Source organism: Pelophylax lessonae, assembly GCF_965119305.1.
Source record: "Pelophylax lessonae genome assembly, chromosome: 11".
In the NCBI taxonomy this organism is placed as follows: domain Eukaryota; kingdom Metazoa; phylum Chordata; class Amphibia; order Anura; family Ranidae; genus Pelophylax; species Pelophylax lessonae.
Window position 1 is genome coordinate 211,019,183 of NC_138778.1, and position 19,451 is coordinate 211,038,633.

Below are 19,451 nucleotides of genomic sequence, written 5' to 3' on the forward strand. Positions count from 1 at the left end.
ATGTGCTGGATTTTATTCCCTGCTTTGCATTCTTCTCTCTCCTCGCCAATCAGTGGGTGCCGGCGGACATCCATGGGCCAGCACCCACAGATCTGCTTCTGCTGTAACTAATCACAGCAGAAGTGGTGCACAGGCGGCCCGTGTGCCCCCTACCTGGAGGTGCAGAATCACGTATATATATATATATATATATATATATATATATATATATATATACATACTCGTGATTCTGCACAGAGCGGCCGCCCTGTAGCAGGAAATCTGCCATAGGGCAGTCATTAACTGGTTAATAAACCAAATAAAAAAATACCCCAAAATATGTTTTTAAAGCCCTTTGCCCCATGCACATACAACCCATACACATATGCTTTAATGCTTTAACTCCACTTTTGTTAAGAAGAAAACATTCCCCTCTGGGTGATCTTTGTACATTGCGGGGATTTTAACAAACTTTGTTGCAGATTCCTACCTTTTCTTATTCTGAAGAAATCCCTGTTTGTTCCTCTGTGCCTCTGTACTGAGTGGGTCAAATGGGAGTGGTTTCCTAATTATCTATCGGCTGTGGCAGCTGCAGGGCTCTTAACCACTTACCGCATACTAACGTAGGTCTATGTAGGTAAACTTTGCGGTAGTGTACCGGGATGATGCCTCTAGCTAGAGACACCATCCCGGTACCGTGGTTTGAAGCCGACGGTTGGCTTTCCGTCGGTACCGACCGATGCGGCTCGGGAGGCGCTCGATCGGTACCCGGGGGGGGGCGGGAGGGGACGTTCCCCCCCCCCTCCCACCGCCTTCCGTGGCTTTGCTCGGGGCTCCCGTCCCACCGGGAGCCCCGAGCACCCAGCCGGCGCGTCCCCTGGCTGGATGGAGTCCCGATGAATGCCGTAAACGGCATCGATCGGGTCTCCGTTGACGTAACCCGGAGGCGGCATCCATGACGTCACTTCCGGGTTACTGTGCTGCAAAAGGCGGCAAATTTGAAAATCGGCTGTATGCAAAAACGCCGTTTTTGGCATTTTGCATACAGGGAAGTGTAGTGAAGGGGTCTAGGGTCTTTTAGACCCTCGATCCCTCCATAAAGTGTACCTGTCACACATATTGCTGTCACAAGGGATGTTTACATTGCTTGTGACAGCAATAAAAGTGATCAGATTTTTTTTTTTTTTTTTTAAACTGTAATAAAGTTAAAAAAATAAATAAAATAAATGGGAAAAAAAAAAAAATTTAGCCGCCCCCGTCACCGTTAGCTCGCGCACAAAAAAAAACGTATACGCAAGTCGAGCCGCAAATGAAATCGCTGTTCAAACCACACATGTGAGGTATCGCCGCGATCGCCAGAGCGTGAGCAATAATTTAAAAAAAAGAGCTACACTCTAACTCTAAACTGGTAACCGTTAAATAAATTGAAAGCGTCGCAGAGATCTCTATTGACCGTAGTTTGTTGCCATCCCACGGGGGGGCGCAATTTTAAACCGTAACATGTTGGGTATCTATTTACTCGGCATGACATGTTCTTTCACAATATATAAAAAAAGGGCTAACTTTACTGTTTATTATTTTTTAAATGCAGTGAAATGTGATTTTTCAAAATTTTTCCAAAAAAATGGCGCTTTAAAGACCGCTGCGCAAATACCGGGTGACAAAAATTATTGCAATGACCGACATTTTATTCTCCAGAGTCTTTGCTAAAATAATATATATAATGTTTGGGGGTTCTAAGTAGTTTTCTAGGAAAAAATACTGGTTTTAACGTGTGAACAAAAAGTGTCCGAAATAGGGCTGGGGCTTAAGTGGTTAAGTGGGAAGCTGCTGGGCCTGCATCCCTTTAGACGTGTTCCTATTGGGAGGATCTCACCAAAAATGACATTTGTGTTGCAGGGGATGCCAGAAATCTGACTTGTATCTTAGTGCAGGCTTCTGGGAAAATTGGTGAGCCAATCACACAAGCAGGAAATGATGTGTCTGGGGTGTGGTCAGTATACATTCTGTGTACAGAACACCTCCAGGTGGCTATATTGCATTTTCAGAAAATGACAACAGCTGCAGATTGAAAAGGAAAGGTCATTTTTAATAACATTCAAATACAATATGACTTGTGCCGCAATTGTATACGCCAAAATATATATATATATTTTTTTCTATTATTTTTCCCCATGAAAGTGGAGTTACCCTTTTAGTTAGCCAAGTTGGAGGGGACAAACTGAAACAGATGGACAGATTAGAATGGTTTCTGACCTTGGTGAATCAGACCTCTGAGCAATAACAATGTAAACAGTTCAGATACAAAATGTACACTAAACAAGATGTCCACAACAAAGGCTGTGTCCTTATGAGAAAGGCTTACAGTTGGTGATGGATTTACATTACACATCGACGTGTACATTCCTTATTAATTATAAAGGAAACACATGATTAGTATGATGCAAGGTCTTAGCACCTCTGTAAAGTAAGCCTTCTTTTTTATGTCTCATCTGTTGCTCTGTAAGTTTAGAATGACAGCACTTGGATTCCTTTCATGCCACAGGGATCGTCTCTCTCCTATATAGAGAGGACACCACAGACTTACACTGCTCAATGAAGCCAATAAAGAACCAGGGCAGACAAATATACAGAATTCAGGTGCCGGTCAGTCTACGAAACCAACAAAAAGGTTTTACGGGACCAGAGCACTTGGAGCTTCCACCGGCTACAGAAAAAGCTTAAGTGCGAAATATAACTTTGTAGCCTTTTTGGCTTCCTGGCTCTTGGGATTTGTCTAGATGTGACCTAGCTTAAAATTGAAGGCCTCTGCGTTCTCATACAAAGAGAGGATACTGTTCTTTATGTTCACTTTGGTTATGCTGTGAAGAAAGCTGAAGGAAAAAAACGGGAAAACTAAAGAAAACGGCGTTATATTGTAGTTCTCTGTAGCCCTCTCTAATCTTGATCAAATTGAGATGATTTAGCATTCCGTCTTTGCTGACCAACCCGGATTTCAGACCGAAACAGCGCGATGTCTGAAAATAAGGACCATGTTAATTGTCAGATTTCAGCTGAGGAACGAAGGAAGGCTCTTCTCTCTAAGGTAAGGGGTTCTAAACTTATATGCAAAATCATATTTCTAAATTAAAATGCTGAAAATAATATAGGGCATTGATGATGGGCATTGATGAGTGTATTATTTTATGTTATATAAGTCTGCCAGTTTACAGTGTGCACACTAACACACATGGCATCTAATGCCGCTCAGTAAGGTAATTTACAAAAAAGAAACAGCCTGAGTATCTACCAAAAAAACACTAAAGCTGGACACGCACTATACAACTTTCTTTAGATTTTTTCCTTTAGATTTACCAAAACCATATAATATGAGGTCAAACCTAAACACTTTTAATTTGTATGCAATCAGGCAGGCTCTTGCACTACATAGTTGAAGGCAAATCTAAAGGAAATCTAACAACAAAAGTTGTATGGTGTTTATCCGGCTTAAGGCTCGGTTCACACTGCCGCGACTTGGGATCCGACTTGTGAGACCCCAAGTTACGTGACATGTGAAATCCCATGTTAGTGAATGAGAGCGGTCTTAATTAGCACTACTGAAGTCGCTACGTCTTTAGAAAAGGTTCTTGTACTACTTCAAGGTGACTTCTATCCGACTTGTGCCCATAGACTTTAATGGACGTCACCTCTAAAGCTGGATACACACTATCCAACTTTTGTGGTTAGATTTCCTTCAGATTTACATTTTCTATGTAGTGCAAGGGCCTGCCAGATTGCATACAAATTGAAAGTGTTCAGGTTTGACCTCATATTATATGGTTTTGGTAAGTCTAAAGTAAAAGTCTTCAGAAAATCTTATAGTGTGTATGGCCCATTAGTCGGATCCTCATATATATTGGATTTGGATCCTACATCACAGAAAGAATACCCAGGCATTTCCTGAAAGTCTATTCAAAGTTGCTTCAAAGTCTCTTCAAAGTCGCATCAAGTAGTACTCAAGTCGCCAGGAAGTCACCAGGAAAAGTCGCATAACTTACAGATTGTGGCAGTCTGAACCAAGCCTAAGGCTTTCTTTCCAAACACACAGAAGATGCAATCTACTGCTCTTACTTTTTAATTTTTAGTAACACTTTTGCATTCAAAAGCACATATAAACAAAAATATTGACTTGAATGGACAATGTGGTCAAAACGGGAAATGATCCCTCCATGGCCTTATATTTCCTTTCCATTGGGTCACTTTTGAATGTCTTTTCAAATCAGGTTCTGTGTGGTCTCCAGGGCTGTAACTGACATAATGACACCAGTGGGTGGACCAGGGCTTCGGACAGCAGAAGTAGAGGGGGCAGCAATAAGCTTTATCATATACAAAGTGTTTAAAAATACCTTTTTCTTTATTTTGCCTTCCATTTTTGGCCACCTCTGGACATCGGTGGCTAAACTGCACATCGGTGGTAAAAACTGCAGGGTGGGGAAGGCTACCATAGACAAAGGTCAAATTTTTTAGAACAAGCCAATTATAATTAGTGTCAAATTCGTAGACGAAAATATTTTCATTATAATTTTTGTCAAATAAAATTTGAATTAAAGTGATTGTAAAGTATTTTTTTTTTAAAAAACAAACATGTCTATACCCACCTGCTCTGTGCAATGGAACCTTCTTCTCACGGGTCTTCCTGCCGGTGCTCCTGGCTCCTCCTCCCTGTCCAGTGCCCCATGGAGCCACTCGTGCGTGCTCGCTTCTGAGCCCTGCTGCTGCAGGCATTGACACAGACAGCAGGACTCAGCCCCGTCCCCTTGTCACTGACTTTGATTGACAGCCATAGGAGCCAATGGCTCCCAGTGCCCCAGCAAAGCCAGTGAGACCCATAAGTTAAGGGAGAGAAGAGCTGCAGACGCATAGCGCTGAATCTAATGATCGCTCAGGTAAGTAAAAAGGAGGGGGGGGTGAGGGCGGATGCTAATTCCTAAACATTTTTAACCTTAATGCAAGGAATGCATTAAGGTAAAAAATGTTTAGGCTTTAGAACCACTGTAAGTCAACTGACGAAAACTATGATGGAAATCAATTCCAATTTTAGTCAACGATCAAAAATGGAACGAAAATGTGACATCCTCCCAGAACTTTGCCTCCCATGTGCCCCGTAGCCCAGATCACAGTAAACGGTCAATCACAGTGGTCCTTTACCATGAGATCAGCTGATCACATGTAAACAGATTTGCCAGTTATCTGCAGTGTTTTCCTCCCATGCTGGTGTGTGAGGAAAGGAGAGCCATTAACTGGCAAGACTGTCAGTACATTGTTTATCAGTTCATCAGTGCAGCCTATCAGTGCCCATCAGTGCTGATCAATGCCACCTATCAGTGCCCATCAATGCCACCTATCAGTACTCATCAATGCCGCCTATCAGTGCCACCTATCAGTGCCCATCATCAATTCCCATCAGTACCGCCTATCAGTGCCGCCTATCAATGCCACCTATCAGTGCTCATCAATGCCGCCTATCAGTACTCACAATGCCGCCTATCGGTGCCTCCTCAGCAGGACTCTGAGAAGAGAGTGTCTCTCTCATACAGCCCAGACCGAGACTGCACTGAAATTTCCCCCTCCCTCCTATGGGAGAGAGGGGAGCCAATCTGCTCCTTCTCCTCCCGCCCCTCGCATCCTGTGTGTGCACCGTGGGAAGTGTGAAGCCCAGCAGCTGAATGATTCGCTGTTTAGCGTCACACTTCCTGCGGTGCACACAGGAGGAGCGGGGCAGGAGGAGAAGGAGCAGATTGGCTCCCCTCTCTCCCATTGGTGGGAGGGGGAACTGTCAATGCAGGCTCTGGGCTGTATAAGAGAGATGCTCTCTTCTCAGAGCCCTGTGGCTTGCAACCCCACTGGTGCCCCCCCCCCCCCCCGACAATGGTGAAAGGACAGGGCCCAGTCGCAAGTGCGACTTTTACGACCCTGGTTGTTCCACCACTGATGCAAGATAAGGTCTGATCTGACTGTAGCCACTGACAAAGCAATCATTATCCAACCCTACTAAAAGTACAGGATAACACAGATAACACTGCTTTGTCAGTGATAACACTGCATTTTTTCTACGTACAATTCTAGCTGAAAAAATGATTGTCTACGTGGCAATTTTATTGAAATGCATCCCTCTCCGATAACAAATATGAACATCTGCCCTAGAACAGTTGCAGAAACATCTGAGATATTCCTGTTTATTGGTCAACCAGTGGATAAAAAAACGCCCTTCAGCTATTCCTTTACAAAATACGAACAAGCTTTTTGAGGGCATGTAAGGTGGTCTGTGTTAAAATCCAGGTCACTTTATGTTGGGTAGATTATTTTTGCTATGCTGTTAATTATAAAAATGTTCTCTTCTCACAGATCAAAATTGTAACCATATCCGACCTGCGGAAGGAATGGCAGAGCCGGTCTGAAGAGCACGTGGAGAAACAGAGGCTCAATCCATTCAGTGATGATTTTGATTACCAGCATGCCATGGGGGTCCGACTTCGCAAGGGTGATGAAGGTTATGGCAGACCGGAGGAAGGCAGCAAGACAGAAGCCAGGGGAAAGAGAGCGCTACAGCACATACACAAGGAGATTGAAGAATTGTGCCTCATAATTAAGGAGGTGGGAGTTCAAGGCCGAGATGGAAAGATTCGAGTGACGTTTGGGAGGTTGTTTGACCGATACGTGCGCATCTCGGACAAAGTAGTTGGCATCCTTCTGAGAGCTCGGAAACACGGTCATCTGGACTTTGAAGGAGAGATGCTGTGGCAGGGAGTCCATGACAAAGTCATTATAACTCTCCTTGAATAAATGTACGCACTACAAATGTTTAACCAATATATATACTGTATATATATATATATTTGTATAGATGATCAAATAAATTATTTATCTACCATGTCTGCCATGATGGAGATTTCAGGTTTATTGGGAAAGTACTGTGCTCACACCATATGGTATACTAGGTTGTTTGCAGCTTTAAGGCCTCATGCACACAGGGCGTTTTTACAGCTGCTTTTAGGAGCGTCAGACGTTTTTTTTTTTGCAGCCTAAAAACGCACCTCCATGTTATTCTATTGCCTCATGCACATATAGGCTTTTGGGAGCTCTAAGTGGCATAGGCGTTTTAAAGCTGTAAAAAAAAAACCCAGGGCCAGTGCATTCTGGAGCAGCAGCTTTTGGCTGCAAAAACGCCTGACGTGCCTAAACGTGGCTAAACGCTGTATACAGCCCTAAGCCGCGTCAAGCATTTTTAATCTGTAGTAGCTGGATTTGAGAGTGGAAAATAGAAGAGGGCAGAGAAAGGCTGCTAAACGCTAACGTTGCTAAATGTGGCTAAACGCACATTAACGCCAATGCAAAACACTTCTAAAAGTGCGTTTTTACAGCTGCTTTTTCCTGGCATCAGAACTGGCTTTGCAGCTCGTTTTTTCAAATGCCCTGTGTGCATGAGGCCTAAAGGTCAGTGAGTCCTGGCAACATTAATAGTTTCACCAGCCCATAAAATGTCCCTATCGTAGTCATAACAACAAAGTCTAGGGACTATTTAAAGCTCCTTGTACCCTAGCATATTTTTAGGCTCCTAGAACATTTTCTCTGTTCCTAGAAGCTAAATAGAGTTTTCTTATGTGTCCATGCACACTACTGTACACTGTTAGCATTTTTTGAGCTTCAGCGTCTAGAAACAGAAAAAAAATAGTTTTTGTAGAGTTTTTTGGAGCATTTTTTTTAGCAGAAAAAAATGCTGAACGCTCCTAGACGCTACTACAAGCTGCCACAAAAACGCCATTATCACCATTTTCATCCAGTGTTTTTTGAGCTTCTAAAAAATGCTAGTGTGCATGAAGCCCTAAATGATATGTTCACCTTTACAAATAATAAATGCATACCTTTTTTGCAGGTAAAAATAATTTGCATTTTTTTTTTCTTTTTGGAGCCTTTTTAAACCATTGCACCCACAATCAGCAGATTGTGGGTGTAATGCCAGGCTTTTGCAAATTGCCTGTGTACCTGTCTGCTTGTACCTCTGATACGGGCAGGCAGTTACTGAATGACAGGAAGCTCAATGAACTACCTAGTGCTTATCAGTACCCTGGTTGTTCATTGAGAGCTACAAGCTGTCAAACGCAAAAGCTGATGGTAGTTCAAAAAGAATATGCCGCGGGGGGCGTGACCGGAAGCCGTCATGTGAGACGTGCTTAGTGATTCTTCCCGACGCCGAATGCACCTCCGACGCTGATAGCAGAGAAGACGCCGAGGAGAGACACAGGGGAGTCGGCTATTATAGAGCGAGACCCGGGAGCGGAGGATTGAACCGCCGCAGATACTGGTCCCTGCGTTAGGATCAGAAGGAGCCACAGACGGAGGATTGAACCGTCCCGCTAGGCGGAGGAGTGAGCCGCCACGGACATTAGATCCCTACATTGGGAACAGGAAGGTGCCGAAGACGGAGGAGTGAGCCGTCATTCATAACGGTCCCTGTACTGCCCCAGGTGGAAGAGCGAGCCGCCGCATGCGTTGACATCACATGTGGTGGACGGAGGACGGGAGAGGCAGAGCAGACATTGCTAATTACCGGCGGGGTAACTGTGGACTAAGGCTGGTAGAGAGGAGAGAGGTGGTTACCGCCAGCTATACCGCCAGGTACTGCCCCATTGCGCTAGTGTACCACTATACTAGTACATCACCGTAAGCAACAGAGACGCTAGAAATCTGAACAACGCAAGGAGGAAGCTGTAAAGAAAGCTCTACCCTGCCCCTCTTAATAGCAGGGAAAGACGGGAGAAATCTGAAATCTAGCATGGTGGTCAAGAAAAAAGGAGAACTGTGAGTACTTTAAATATGTGAAAACTGCAGTGTGATGAAGTGATTTACATGGTGCATAGTCTTTAAACATAATAAATAAGGAGAGACTACCAAAAATCACAGCTCTGGGAAAGAGATTAAGTTACTGAGAGACGGTGTTAACCATTAGAAACTTGAGAGGGGATCTTATACCCTAATAACCTATAGAGGGGACTGGCCGGGACAATTCAAAATAAGCTGACCGAGCCCCAATTTAAGGAGGATAAGAAAACCTTACACTGTGAAGTATTTTTGGAGAGCAAAGGCTGCAGCCCCCTAGTGGATAAGAAAGTAAGATGACACTTGCTAAAAGGAGAAAAGGAAGAAAAAGCACAGGAAAAGAAGGAAAAGCCCAGACAAGCAAAACTGAAGGGGAAATCGACCGTTTTTTCAATAGCAAAAAATCCCCCAAAGGGGTGAAATTGACATTCACAAGCCCAGAAACCAGTGACATACCAAATTCATTAGAAACCACCCCCTCTGTAGAAGAAGAGGCCAACAGCGTAATGAATAGTCAAAAAGAGACCCCGATATCCTGTATACTCACACAAACTGCCTCACAGAACTCAGAGCTTAAAATAATGTTACAAGCACTACCGACAAGGGCAGACATAGAGCAAATGATTAGTAGAATAGAAGAAAAACATCAGAAAGAAATACAGGAGGTAAAGAAAGATATACAGGATGTCACAGCTCGTCTAGTAGAAGAGGAGACATCCATTAACTCATTAAAGGAAAGATTACTAGCTTTGGAGTTAAAGGGTGTTAACCAAAAAGAAACAGAAGACGCAATACAGTTACAGTTGGAGGATATTGAAAATAGAAGCCGCCGTAGTAATTTGCGAATACGAGGCATAGCTGAAACTATTGGCCATGACAAACTAGCTGAGACTGCGAAGGAGATTTTTAAACAAGTTCTCAAAAACAAACTACCAGAAAATTTAGAAATCGAGAGGATCCATAGAACCGGCGGCCCTAGAAGGACAGAAGATAAATGGCCTAGGGATGTGATCTGCAGAATACACCACTATATACACAAAGAGATGATCTTGAGACAAGCCTGGGAGGCTAAGGATATAACATTAGAAGGAAGGCCAGTTAAGATATATTCGGATATATCTAGAGGAACATTGCGAAGAAGGGCGATTCTCAGACCATTGTTGGAGCTAGCCAGAAAGGCAGGATGTACTTACAGATGGGGATACCCCTTCTATGCAGCGTTCCGTAGAGACGGCAGATCTTTTATCCTGAGATCACACCAAGATTGTGATGCACTTTTCCGGTTCATAGAGACGGAACCCATACAGGTCGCCAATTGGCTGAGTCGCATACCTAGGGAAGAAGCTTTTGAACACCCTCAGCGACAGAAGAAAGGGATAGAGAGTATGGAGGAAGAAGTACTAAGAGAAAAATAAATAACAATTGGGATAGGGAAAGGGGTCCTCCCCATGTAATAGACTTAATTTAACGGAGAGAGGGTTTTTTTTTTTTTTGTTTTTTTTTTTACACTAAAATGTTGAGGTTTCACTTAGGATTCATGTTATATGTTGCTAAATTAAGGAGGGGATGTGCCCTCCCTTATGTTTAAATAATATACACGATTGGGGTGTTTTTTTTTTTTTTTTTGGAAGGTTGAGTTAAGCACTAAGCATCAAAGTTAAATGTTGATAAATTAAGGAGGGGGTGCTCCCTCCCTTATGACCTTTAAAAAATTTACACGATTGAGCGATCGGGGGTTTTTTTTTTTTTTTTTTTTTGTTGAGTTAGCACTAAGTATCAAAGTTATATGTTGCTAAATTAAGGAGGGGATGTTCCCTCTCTTATGCCTTAAAAAATCTACACGATTGGGTTTTTTTTTTTTTTTTTTTTTTCTCTCACTGAAAATGTTGAGTTTTCACTTAGTATTTATGTTATATGTTGCTAAATTAAGGAGGGGATGTGCCCTCCCTTATACTTAAAATATACACGATTGGGCTTTTTTTTTTTTTTTTTTTTTTGGTAACTATATTAAATGTTGTTAAATTAAGAAGGGGAAATTGCCTTAATGGCGTGTAAAGAGACTACATGAAGGAGGGGGTTTTTTCTTTATTTTATCAATAGGATATAAAGAAAGTTTAAGATGAGGGAAAAAAGGATAGGTGTCTAGCCTTGGGTCGAGGAAAAGTATATTTGTAAAAATCAGGGGGTAGACGGGAAGGGGGCGGAGAGGGGAGAAGACAATGGAAATGAGGAGGAGACCCTTTTTTTTTTTTTTTTTTTTTGTTCTTTCTTTCTCTCTCCTCATTATTTCAGAACTCTCCCCAGCTCCCCCCCCGGAACGGCTTCCCCTTAATAGCAAAATTGAAGGGGTCGGAGGTGGGAAGGGAAAGGAAGAATCACACCGGGGTAGTCCCCTAGTTAGGAAATCCACACAAGTTGCATATAGCAACGCCGTGTGAGATAAGGATAGGGTAACTATCCAAATTGACAGAGAGAGGAGAAGGACCTTGATAGGGACCGAACCCTCTCGACTGCCAATTAGTTAGGGAAGGGGGTTTTTTTTCTTTCTTTTTTTTTCTTTTTTTTTTTTTTTTCTTCTTTTCTTGATTTCCTGTGTAAATAGAGATGGAGGAGGTAAAAATTATCTCTTATAATGTTAGGGGATTAAATGTACCAGAAAAAAGGCACATGCTATTAGGGGAATTAAGACAACAGAAAGTTGATATCGCATTAATACAAGAGACACATTTTAAGACAGATAAGTTACCATATCTTAAAAATAGATTTTATCCCTATTCATATCATTCCACAAACGAACAGACAAAATCAAGAGGGGTATCAATATTATTAGCAAAGGATGTCCCATGGACTTATCAGGATAGTAGGCAAGACCCGGAGGGAAGATTCCTATTTTTGAAAGGACGGATAGGCGAAACTCAGGTGACGCTAGCAACATTATACGCGCCTAATAAACGACAAGACAGGTTTATATCAAAGACCCTGACCAACTTAAGGATCTTCTCTGAAGGACAACTGATTGTTGGAGGGGATCTTAATATACCACTGATACCGACTGTAGATACCTCCCTAGGGACTTCGGTACTTTCCACTAGACTATGTAGACGAGTCTTGAAGATAATGCACGAATCCCAGTTGATCGATATTTGGAGACTACAACATCCCGATGAAAAAGACTACACGTTTTACTCGACAGTACACAAAAACTACTCGAGAATAGATTATTTTTTAATACCACATGCGCAGTTACAAGCAGTCCAAAAATCATCTATTAACAATATCGCCTGGTCAGATCATGCATCTATAGTAATAATATATAAATTAACAGAGAACTCTTCACAGAAAAGACAGTTTTGGAGGTTGAACGAAAGCCTGTTACAAAGGGAAGAGATATTAAAAGAAGTTATACAGGAATTAAATACGTACTTTGAGATCAATGACCAAAATGACTGCAATATGGGCACCCTTTGGGAAGCCCATAAGGCAGTAATTAGAGGTACCCTTATTAAGCATGGGGCACGTATAAAGAGGGAAAGAAATAAACAGATGTCTCAGTTACTGGAAAGGCTTAGAGTGTTAGAAACAAAACATAAACAATCCCCAACGAATAGCATATATACAGACCTGACTATGACCAGAAAGCAGATCACGGATTTGCTACAGTACAAAGCTAAAGCAAACATACAAAGGGGCCGTAAATTAAATTATGAAGCTGGAAATAAGTGCGGGAAACTGCTTGCCAAGACAGTTCAGGAACAGAAGTTGAGATCGTATATACCCAATATTGTAACATCGGAGGGGATTAAAAAAACTCTACCAACACAAATAACTGAGACATTCGAAAAATTTTATGCCTCATTATATAATTTAAATAATGAGATACCATCACAAAGGGAAATAGAAAGATATCTAAATCAGTCCAATTTACCCAAAATCTCAGAGGAGGACAGGGAATACCTAGAGGAAGAAATTAGTCTAGAGGAAGTACAACAGGCAATAAGGAAAATGAGACCAGGGAAGGCACCAGGACCAGATGGTCTGACAACACAATATTATCAGCTATTATCCCATATTCTAGGACCCTACCTAGTAAGACTGTATAATGCAACAGGTCTGGACGGAACATTGAGTAGAGACACACTTACAGCACATATCTCACTGATATTAAAAGAAGGCAAAGATCCAGCGGCCTGTGGAAGCTACAGGCCGATATCTTTGCTGAACGTAGATTTGAAGATATTCACTAAGGTGCTAGCGGATAGGTTAGCAAGAATATTACCAAAACTGATCCACCCAGACCAGGTAGGCTTTATGATATCAAGAGAAGCAAAAGACAATACCATCAGAATACTCAACCTGATACATATAGTAAATGAGAAAAAGATCCCTTGTGTGGTATTAAGCGCCGACGCTGAGAAGGCCTTCGATCGGGTTGGATGGCCTTATCTATTTGCAGTACTTAAAGCGGAGTTCCAGCCATTTACTCACCTGTCCAACGGTCCAGCGATGGAAGCCTCGATCCTCTCCCTCGGCGCCGGCATCACTGCTGTGGGCACCCGGCTGTCACCGTTTGCGGCTTCACAGCCGGGTACCCACTGCGCATGCGCGAGTCGCGCTGCGCGCCGTGATTGGCCGGCAATCTTCTGGGACCTCTGACGTGTCCCAGAAGATTGCAGGGAGGGAGGGGGAGAGGAGAACTTCCGTTCAGGGCGCCGCGGCGCTCCGAGCGGAAGTGGGAGCGGGTACCTGCCAAAACTAGGTACCCGCTCCCCCCCCAAAAAAATGACATGCCAAATGTGGCATGTCGGGGGGTCAGAACTCCATAAAGCGGAAGTTCCATTTTTGGGTGGAACTCCGCTTTAAATATATCGGGATGGGAAATTCGATGCTAGATAGGATAATCAGAGTATATACAAATCCAGTTGCTAGGGTGAAAGCCAATGGCCTAATATCAAATGCGTTCCCAGTAAAGAACGGCACCAGGCAAGGATGCCCATTATCACCCCTCCTATTTGCCCTGTCACTAGAGCCCTTTCTTTGTAAGATCCGATCGAACCCGGACATTGAGGGAGTGAGGGTAAAGGGAAAACAATTCAAAATAGCCGCTTACGCGGATGATATGTTATTTTCACTGTCTAACCCAAATATCTCACTGCCAAATTTGATACGAGAATTCAAAAGATATGGGGCAGTGTCAAATTTGAAAATTAATTTCGGGAAATCAGAAGCTATGGGAGTGGGGATGACATCAACTCAAATACAAGCACTGAAAAATAATTATGAGTTTAAGTGGAGTGAAACGGCAGTGAGATATTTGGGGACACATATACCAACAAAATTGTCACGAGTATACGATCTCAACTTCTTACCCCTGATAGCAATGACTAAGAAACTGTTAGAACAATGGCATGTGGGGATGCAGTCATGGTTCGGCAAGTGCAACCTATTGAAGATGATTGTACTCCCAAAATTTTTATATCTCCTCCGGGCCTTACCAGTTAGGATACCAAGTAGATTTTTCGCAGTGATAAACTCATTATTTTCAAAATATATTTGGTCTCGTAAGAAAACGCGAATAGCACGGAGAATATTGACCCTCCCAAAAAAAAAAGGGGGCCTTGCACTACCAGACATAAAAGCTTATTATCAGGCCACACATGTGGGCAGGATTTGGGACTGGTGGCATAATGCAGAGACGAAAATATGGGTAGAACTGGAACAAATGCAAACGGATGTAAATTTGAAAAGAGCTATATGGTGCTACCAGGATCTACCCAAAAATTTAAAACAACACTTAATAATAGGGAACACGTTGCGTATCTGTACGAGACCAAATATATACTCTAAATTAACAACAGAGAGATCTCCTCTATATCCAATATTAGGTAACCCCCTATTCCCGGTGGGACTAGATAGCAAAAGGTTTACATCATTAAGGGAAAAGGGGCAGATACAGGCATCATCATTTTTAATACAAAAAAAGTGGCCCTTAGTGACTGAACTGATGGATGAGGAAGGCCCATTTAACCTGCCATTTTGGCAAGCTATGCAATTATACCATTACCTGGGATCCATACCTAAACCAGAAGAGTTTGATAGGAAGCTAACCAGATTTGAGCAGGCCTGCGTAAAACCAGGGAAACTAACACGCACTCTATCGGCTGCATATGGATTATTGATAAACCCAGAAGATCAACCAGATTTACCCTGGGTGAGAAAGTGGGAGGGAGACCTAGGTTGTAAGTTGACAAAGGAACAGATTCAGAGGATATTGAGGTTTATCTTCAGTCCAATTAAATGCACTAAAATACAAGAGATGAACTACAAACTTATAACAAGATGGTACATTACGCCCAAGAAATTACAAAAATGGTCTTCAAACCAATCCAACTTATGTTGGAGATGTGAAAAAGAAGTGGGCACACTATATCATATCTTTTGGACCTGTTCTAAGATAAAAACTTATTGGGAAGGGGTGAGATCTATAGTGCAGAAGGTAGTAGAATATGAAATAGAAGAGAATCCAGCCTTTTTTTTGTTGAATATCTCGGATATACCAGCAAGTAAATATGAGAACTCATTGATACCACACCTAGTAAATGCGGCTAAGGTAGGCATCCCGGGTAGTTGGAAAAAAATACAACCCCCATCGATAAGAGAGTGGATAAATAGGGTCGAGGATAATAGGAGATTAGAAGAACTAATCGCCACAACACAAAATAAGCAGGGAAAATATGAGAAAATTTGGAAAGCATGGACTGACTTCCTAGACTCGGAAGAAGCGAAACAATATATGTAAAATAATTAGGGGGGGAAGGAAAAAGAAAGGAGAAAGAAAGAGGAAGAAAAGAGGAGGTAGAAAAGATAATAACTAAAGGAACACCATCTCTATACACAGGAATAGATTTTTTTTTTTTTTTTTTTTCTTCTTCTTTGGTTTTTATTGTTTGTTTAGGAGGGAAGGGAGGGGAGGGAGGGAGGGAGGGGGAAAGGGAAAAAAAAAAAGGGGGTAAAAATAAGGGATCTTGAAGGTATAATAAAGGAAGAAGCTATATTGTATGTTGTGACAGAAAAAATATGTAACATGTAGAAGATTATGTGTAATAGCCTGTCTGTACCTTTAAGATTCCTGAATAAAAGAGGATATTTGAAAAAAAAAAAAAGCTGATGGTAGTTGTAGTTGATTGATTCACAGGAAACCATGAAGGGTCCTCCCGATCGGCCGTGCTTTTTTTGAATTGTGACAGCGAGTGCGGGGCGAGGTTCTCCGGTCCACTGTCACAAGAAGCTGCATACTCAGTAAGGCTAGGTTCAAACGTGTCTGGTGTGAATTTCCCCTCCATTTTCACTGTGAATTTCCAAAGCATCTGTTCAGTGGTTCAGCTGCAATTTAGATATTGCGTCTTTAACAATAGCTGGTTGTTAAGGAGCAGGCTTGGAAGCCGGCCACTAAGTCCTTAACAATGGATGACTTATTAGCTGTCAGCGGGGGAAATTGTGAAAAAAACAACGTGGGCTCCTCCCTCAAATCCATACTGAGCATGCAGCCTGGCAGGCCAGGAAAGGGGGGGGGGGGTGAGCAAGCAGCCCCCTCTTCCTGAGCCATACAAAACCACATGAGGCCCTGAACATGAGAGATGCTATGGGGCAGGGGGGCTCTTTCCAACAACCCTGGCAGGTGATTGTGGGGGTCTGTGAGCAGGGGGCTTATCGGATTAGGGAAGCCCCCTTCAACAAGGTAGCCCCCAGATTCCCCCTCCACACCATTCACCAATAAAGTGTTAAAAAGAAATCAAAACACAGACAGTTTTTGACAATTTCTTTATTAAGGAAGGTCCATAAAGACATGGATGAGCGAGTTTGGAGTGTAGTAACTTGACTGGCCTGCACAGAGTCCTGACCTCAGCCCCATAGAACACCTTTGGAATGAATTAGAGAGGAGACTGCGAGCCAGGCCTTCTCTCCAACATCAGTGCCTGACCTCACAAATGCTCTTCTGGAAGAATGATCAAACATTCCCATAGACACTCCTAAACCTTGTGGACAGCCTTCCCAGAAGAGTTGAAGCTGCTACAGCTGCAAAGGGTGGGCCAACTCAATATTGAACCCTACGGACTAAAGGCCCGTACACACGATAAGAAAATTGGAAGTAAAATTTCATCCGGCGAATGATCTGCCAATTTTTAGTATGGAGCTTTCGACAGCCGATTATGAATTTTCGTACGACAAACTGGATGTGCAGGCTATAAAATTTTTATCGTACGTGAACATAACGTCAGATATTCGTTTAATTAGTACAGTTTTCGTCCGAAAAAAAATCATAAGAGCAAGACTAGGCATGCTCGGAAACTAAAGCATACAAAACAATTCAACACATGCCATCACTTCTGAAGTTGAATTCTGTCGTACGAGAATTTTGGTATGAAAGTGATCTCTTCACTTTCAATATGAGACTAGCATGCAACAAAAAAACGGACGACAATTCGTCCGATAATCTGATCGTGTGTACGAGGCTATAGACTGGGATACCATTAAAGTTCAAGTACGTGTAAAGGCCGGCGTCCCAATACTTTTGGTAATATAGTGTGTATCCTACAATACTAGATACCATTAGAGGATTATTTCCTCTGTGAATGTACCAACTGTTCTTTTTCTCTTTTAAAAAAAGCCTTTTAAAAGGAGTACATTTTTTATATGAATACAATAAATAAAAGATGTGATGTTATATCATTAATGGTGATTGTAAAGCCCCGTACACACACGCAGATCGTCGTCATACAAACGTCGGCGGACGAAAGATCTGCCGATTGTACGCGTGTTAGTATGGTGCCTCCGACAGATGTCTGCACACAATCCGCGGACAAGAGTCTTTAGGCCCGTACACACGTACCGATCGTCGGCATACAAACGTCGGCGGACGAAAGATCTGCCGATTGTACGCGTGTTAGTATGGTGCCTCCGACAGATGTCTGCGCACAATCCGCGGACAAAAGTCTTTCTTGCAAACATGAAAATTTTTGTATGCCGACACCAGAACGGACGATTGTTCGCCTGTCAGTACACAATTCGGCCAACACACAGCTACAAATCCCAACACGCATGATCAAACCAAATGAGTTCCCGGAAGAATTTTCTCTAGTAAACTCAACATTTTATTCAGAAAGAACTTTCGGCTCGCGGAAGTCCAAGAAATAGGTGAAATGCGGAGCACATGCTCATCTTGATAAATGTGAGAAGAAGGAAGATGCTGCTCATAATGCCATACTTTTCTAATAAAAAGGTATGTGTTCTGTTATGATGAAGATAATGTTTGTCTATTCTATCTGTTCTATCAAATTTTATAATTAAATAATTTGAACTCTTCACCATTATTTTTGTATTTTCACACCAAAGATCTAACTATTGATATGACCCTTTATTCTTGTATGAATTAATGTCTAAAACATATTTTTCAGGTTATGCACAATATTAAACATATTAACAAATTCAGATAGGCCATTTTTTATTTTCATTTTCTTTATTTTTTGGATCTCAGCAAAAAAAACCAAAGCAAACATCAATACTTTCCGTATAATAAACTAAACATAAAAAAGGTCCATTTGGACAAAATTAAACTAGAAACTGGCAAACAGGGGTAAAATAAATAATAGGGGGTTACAAAAATTAAAGTTGCTGGTAACTGTAATCAGGTTGCCATGAGGGCAGGTTTGGATCCTGCTGGCCATATTGCCACTGGGCATGTGGCATTTGGCGAGGTGGTGGGTGTTGTGGAGGTGGAGGGCACGGGTGCTCCTGGCATGCATGGCTGTGCTCATTAAGGATGCCGTTTTCAGCCTTTTGCAGCACATCAAGAATAATTTTTCTGGCATACTGACACTGCCTGGGGTCCACCTTATCCAAAATTTTTGCCGTCATGTTGCCGAAGGACTCATTGGCCTCCGGTTTCCTACGGAGGGCTATGGTGGCCTCCTGGATAAATTCGTCTGTGATATCATCCACGTGCTTCCTCTTTTGCCTCCGTTTGGCAGGAGGAGGTGTTTGTGGAAATAGTTCCACAGGCTCCTCAGGCTCCCCAGGCTCCTGGCTGCAACCTGGCTCCTCCTCAGTGACACTTCCCTGTTGATGAAATGAACAATTGATTAGAATGTTATAGTGTATATAAAAAGTCATGTTTGTTATATTATTGTGAACAAATAGCAGACTTTACATACAGTGGCGTATCTAGGGTCTCCAGTGCCCTTGTTGAGGAGCTGTATTTGGCAACAACCCCCCCCCCCCCAAGATCAATGTAAAACTGTAACCCACCCCCCCCCCAAAAAAAATTAAAGGGCATTAAAAGTTTCTAATTTGCCCCTTGTTTGCCCAGTGTAGAGCTCTCTAGTGGGCAATCATTGTCTCAGGTGTGAAAAAGAAAGAGAGGGTTGAGAGATAGAGAGAGGGAGAGAAAGAGGGGGTGTGAGAGAGAGAGGAGGGGGTTGCAGAGAGAGAGGGGCCTGAACTTGCAGAGGGCTTGATGTAGGGCATTGAGGGTGAAGCAGTGCAGGGAAACAGGAATAAGGAAGCCACCTGCCTTGCTGACCCAGAGTGAGAGACCAGAGACATGGAAGCAAGGATGGATG

General features: G+C 42.5%; 1 protein-coding gene across 1 annotated transcript; it reads left to right on the plus strand.

The window, feature by feature from the left end:
- Positions 1-2,555: 2,555 nt before the first annotated feature.
- LOC309566505 (actin-binding Rho-activating protein-like) lies at positions 2,556-6,967 on the plus strand. Its single transcript, XM_082271678.1, has 2 exons — positions 2,556-3,064; positions 6,364-6,967. The coding sequence occupies exons 1-2, from the start codon at positions 2,993-2,995 to the stop codon at positions 6,799-6,801; spliced, it is 510 nt and encodes a 169-aa protein (XP_082127804.1). The 5' UTR covers positions 2,556-2,992; the 3' UTR covers positions 6,802-6,967.
- The last annotated feature ends 12,484 nt before the right edge of the window (positions 6,968-19,451 follow it).

Bases quoted from the DNA above. Each gene is read 5' to 3' on its own strand.
- LOC309566505 (XM_082271678.1), top strand. From the start codon at position 2,993: ATGTCTGAAAATAAGGACCATGTTAATTGTCAGATTTCAGCTGAGGAA. The intron at 3,065-6,363 runs GTAAGGGGTTCT...CTCTTCTCACAG, and splicing joins GGAAGGCTCTTCTCTCTAAG to ATCAAAATTGTAACCATATC.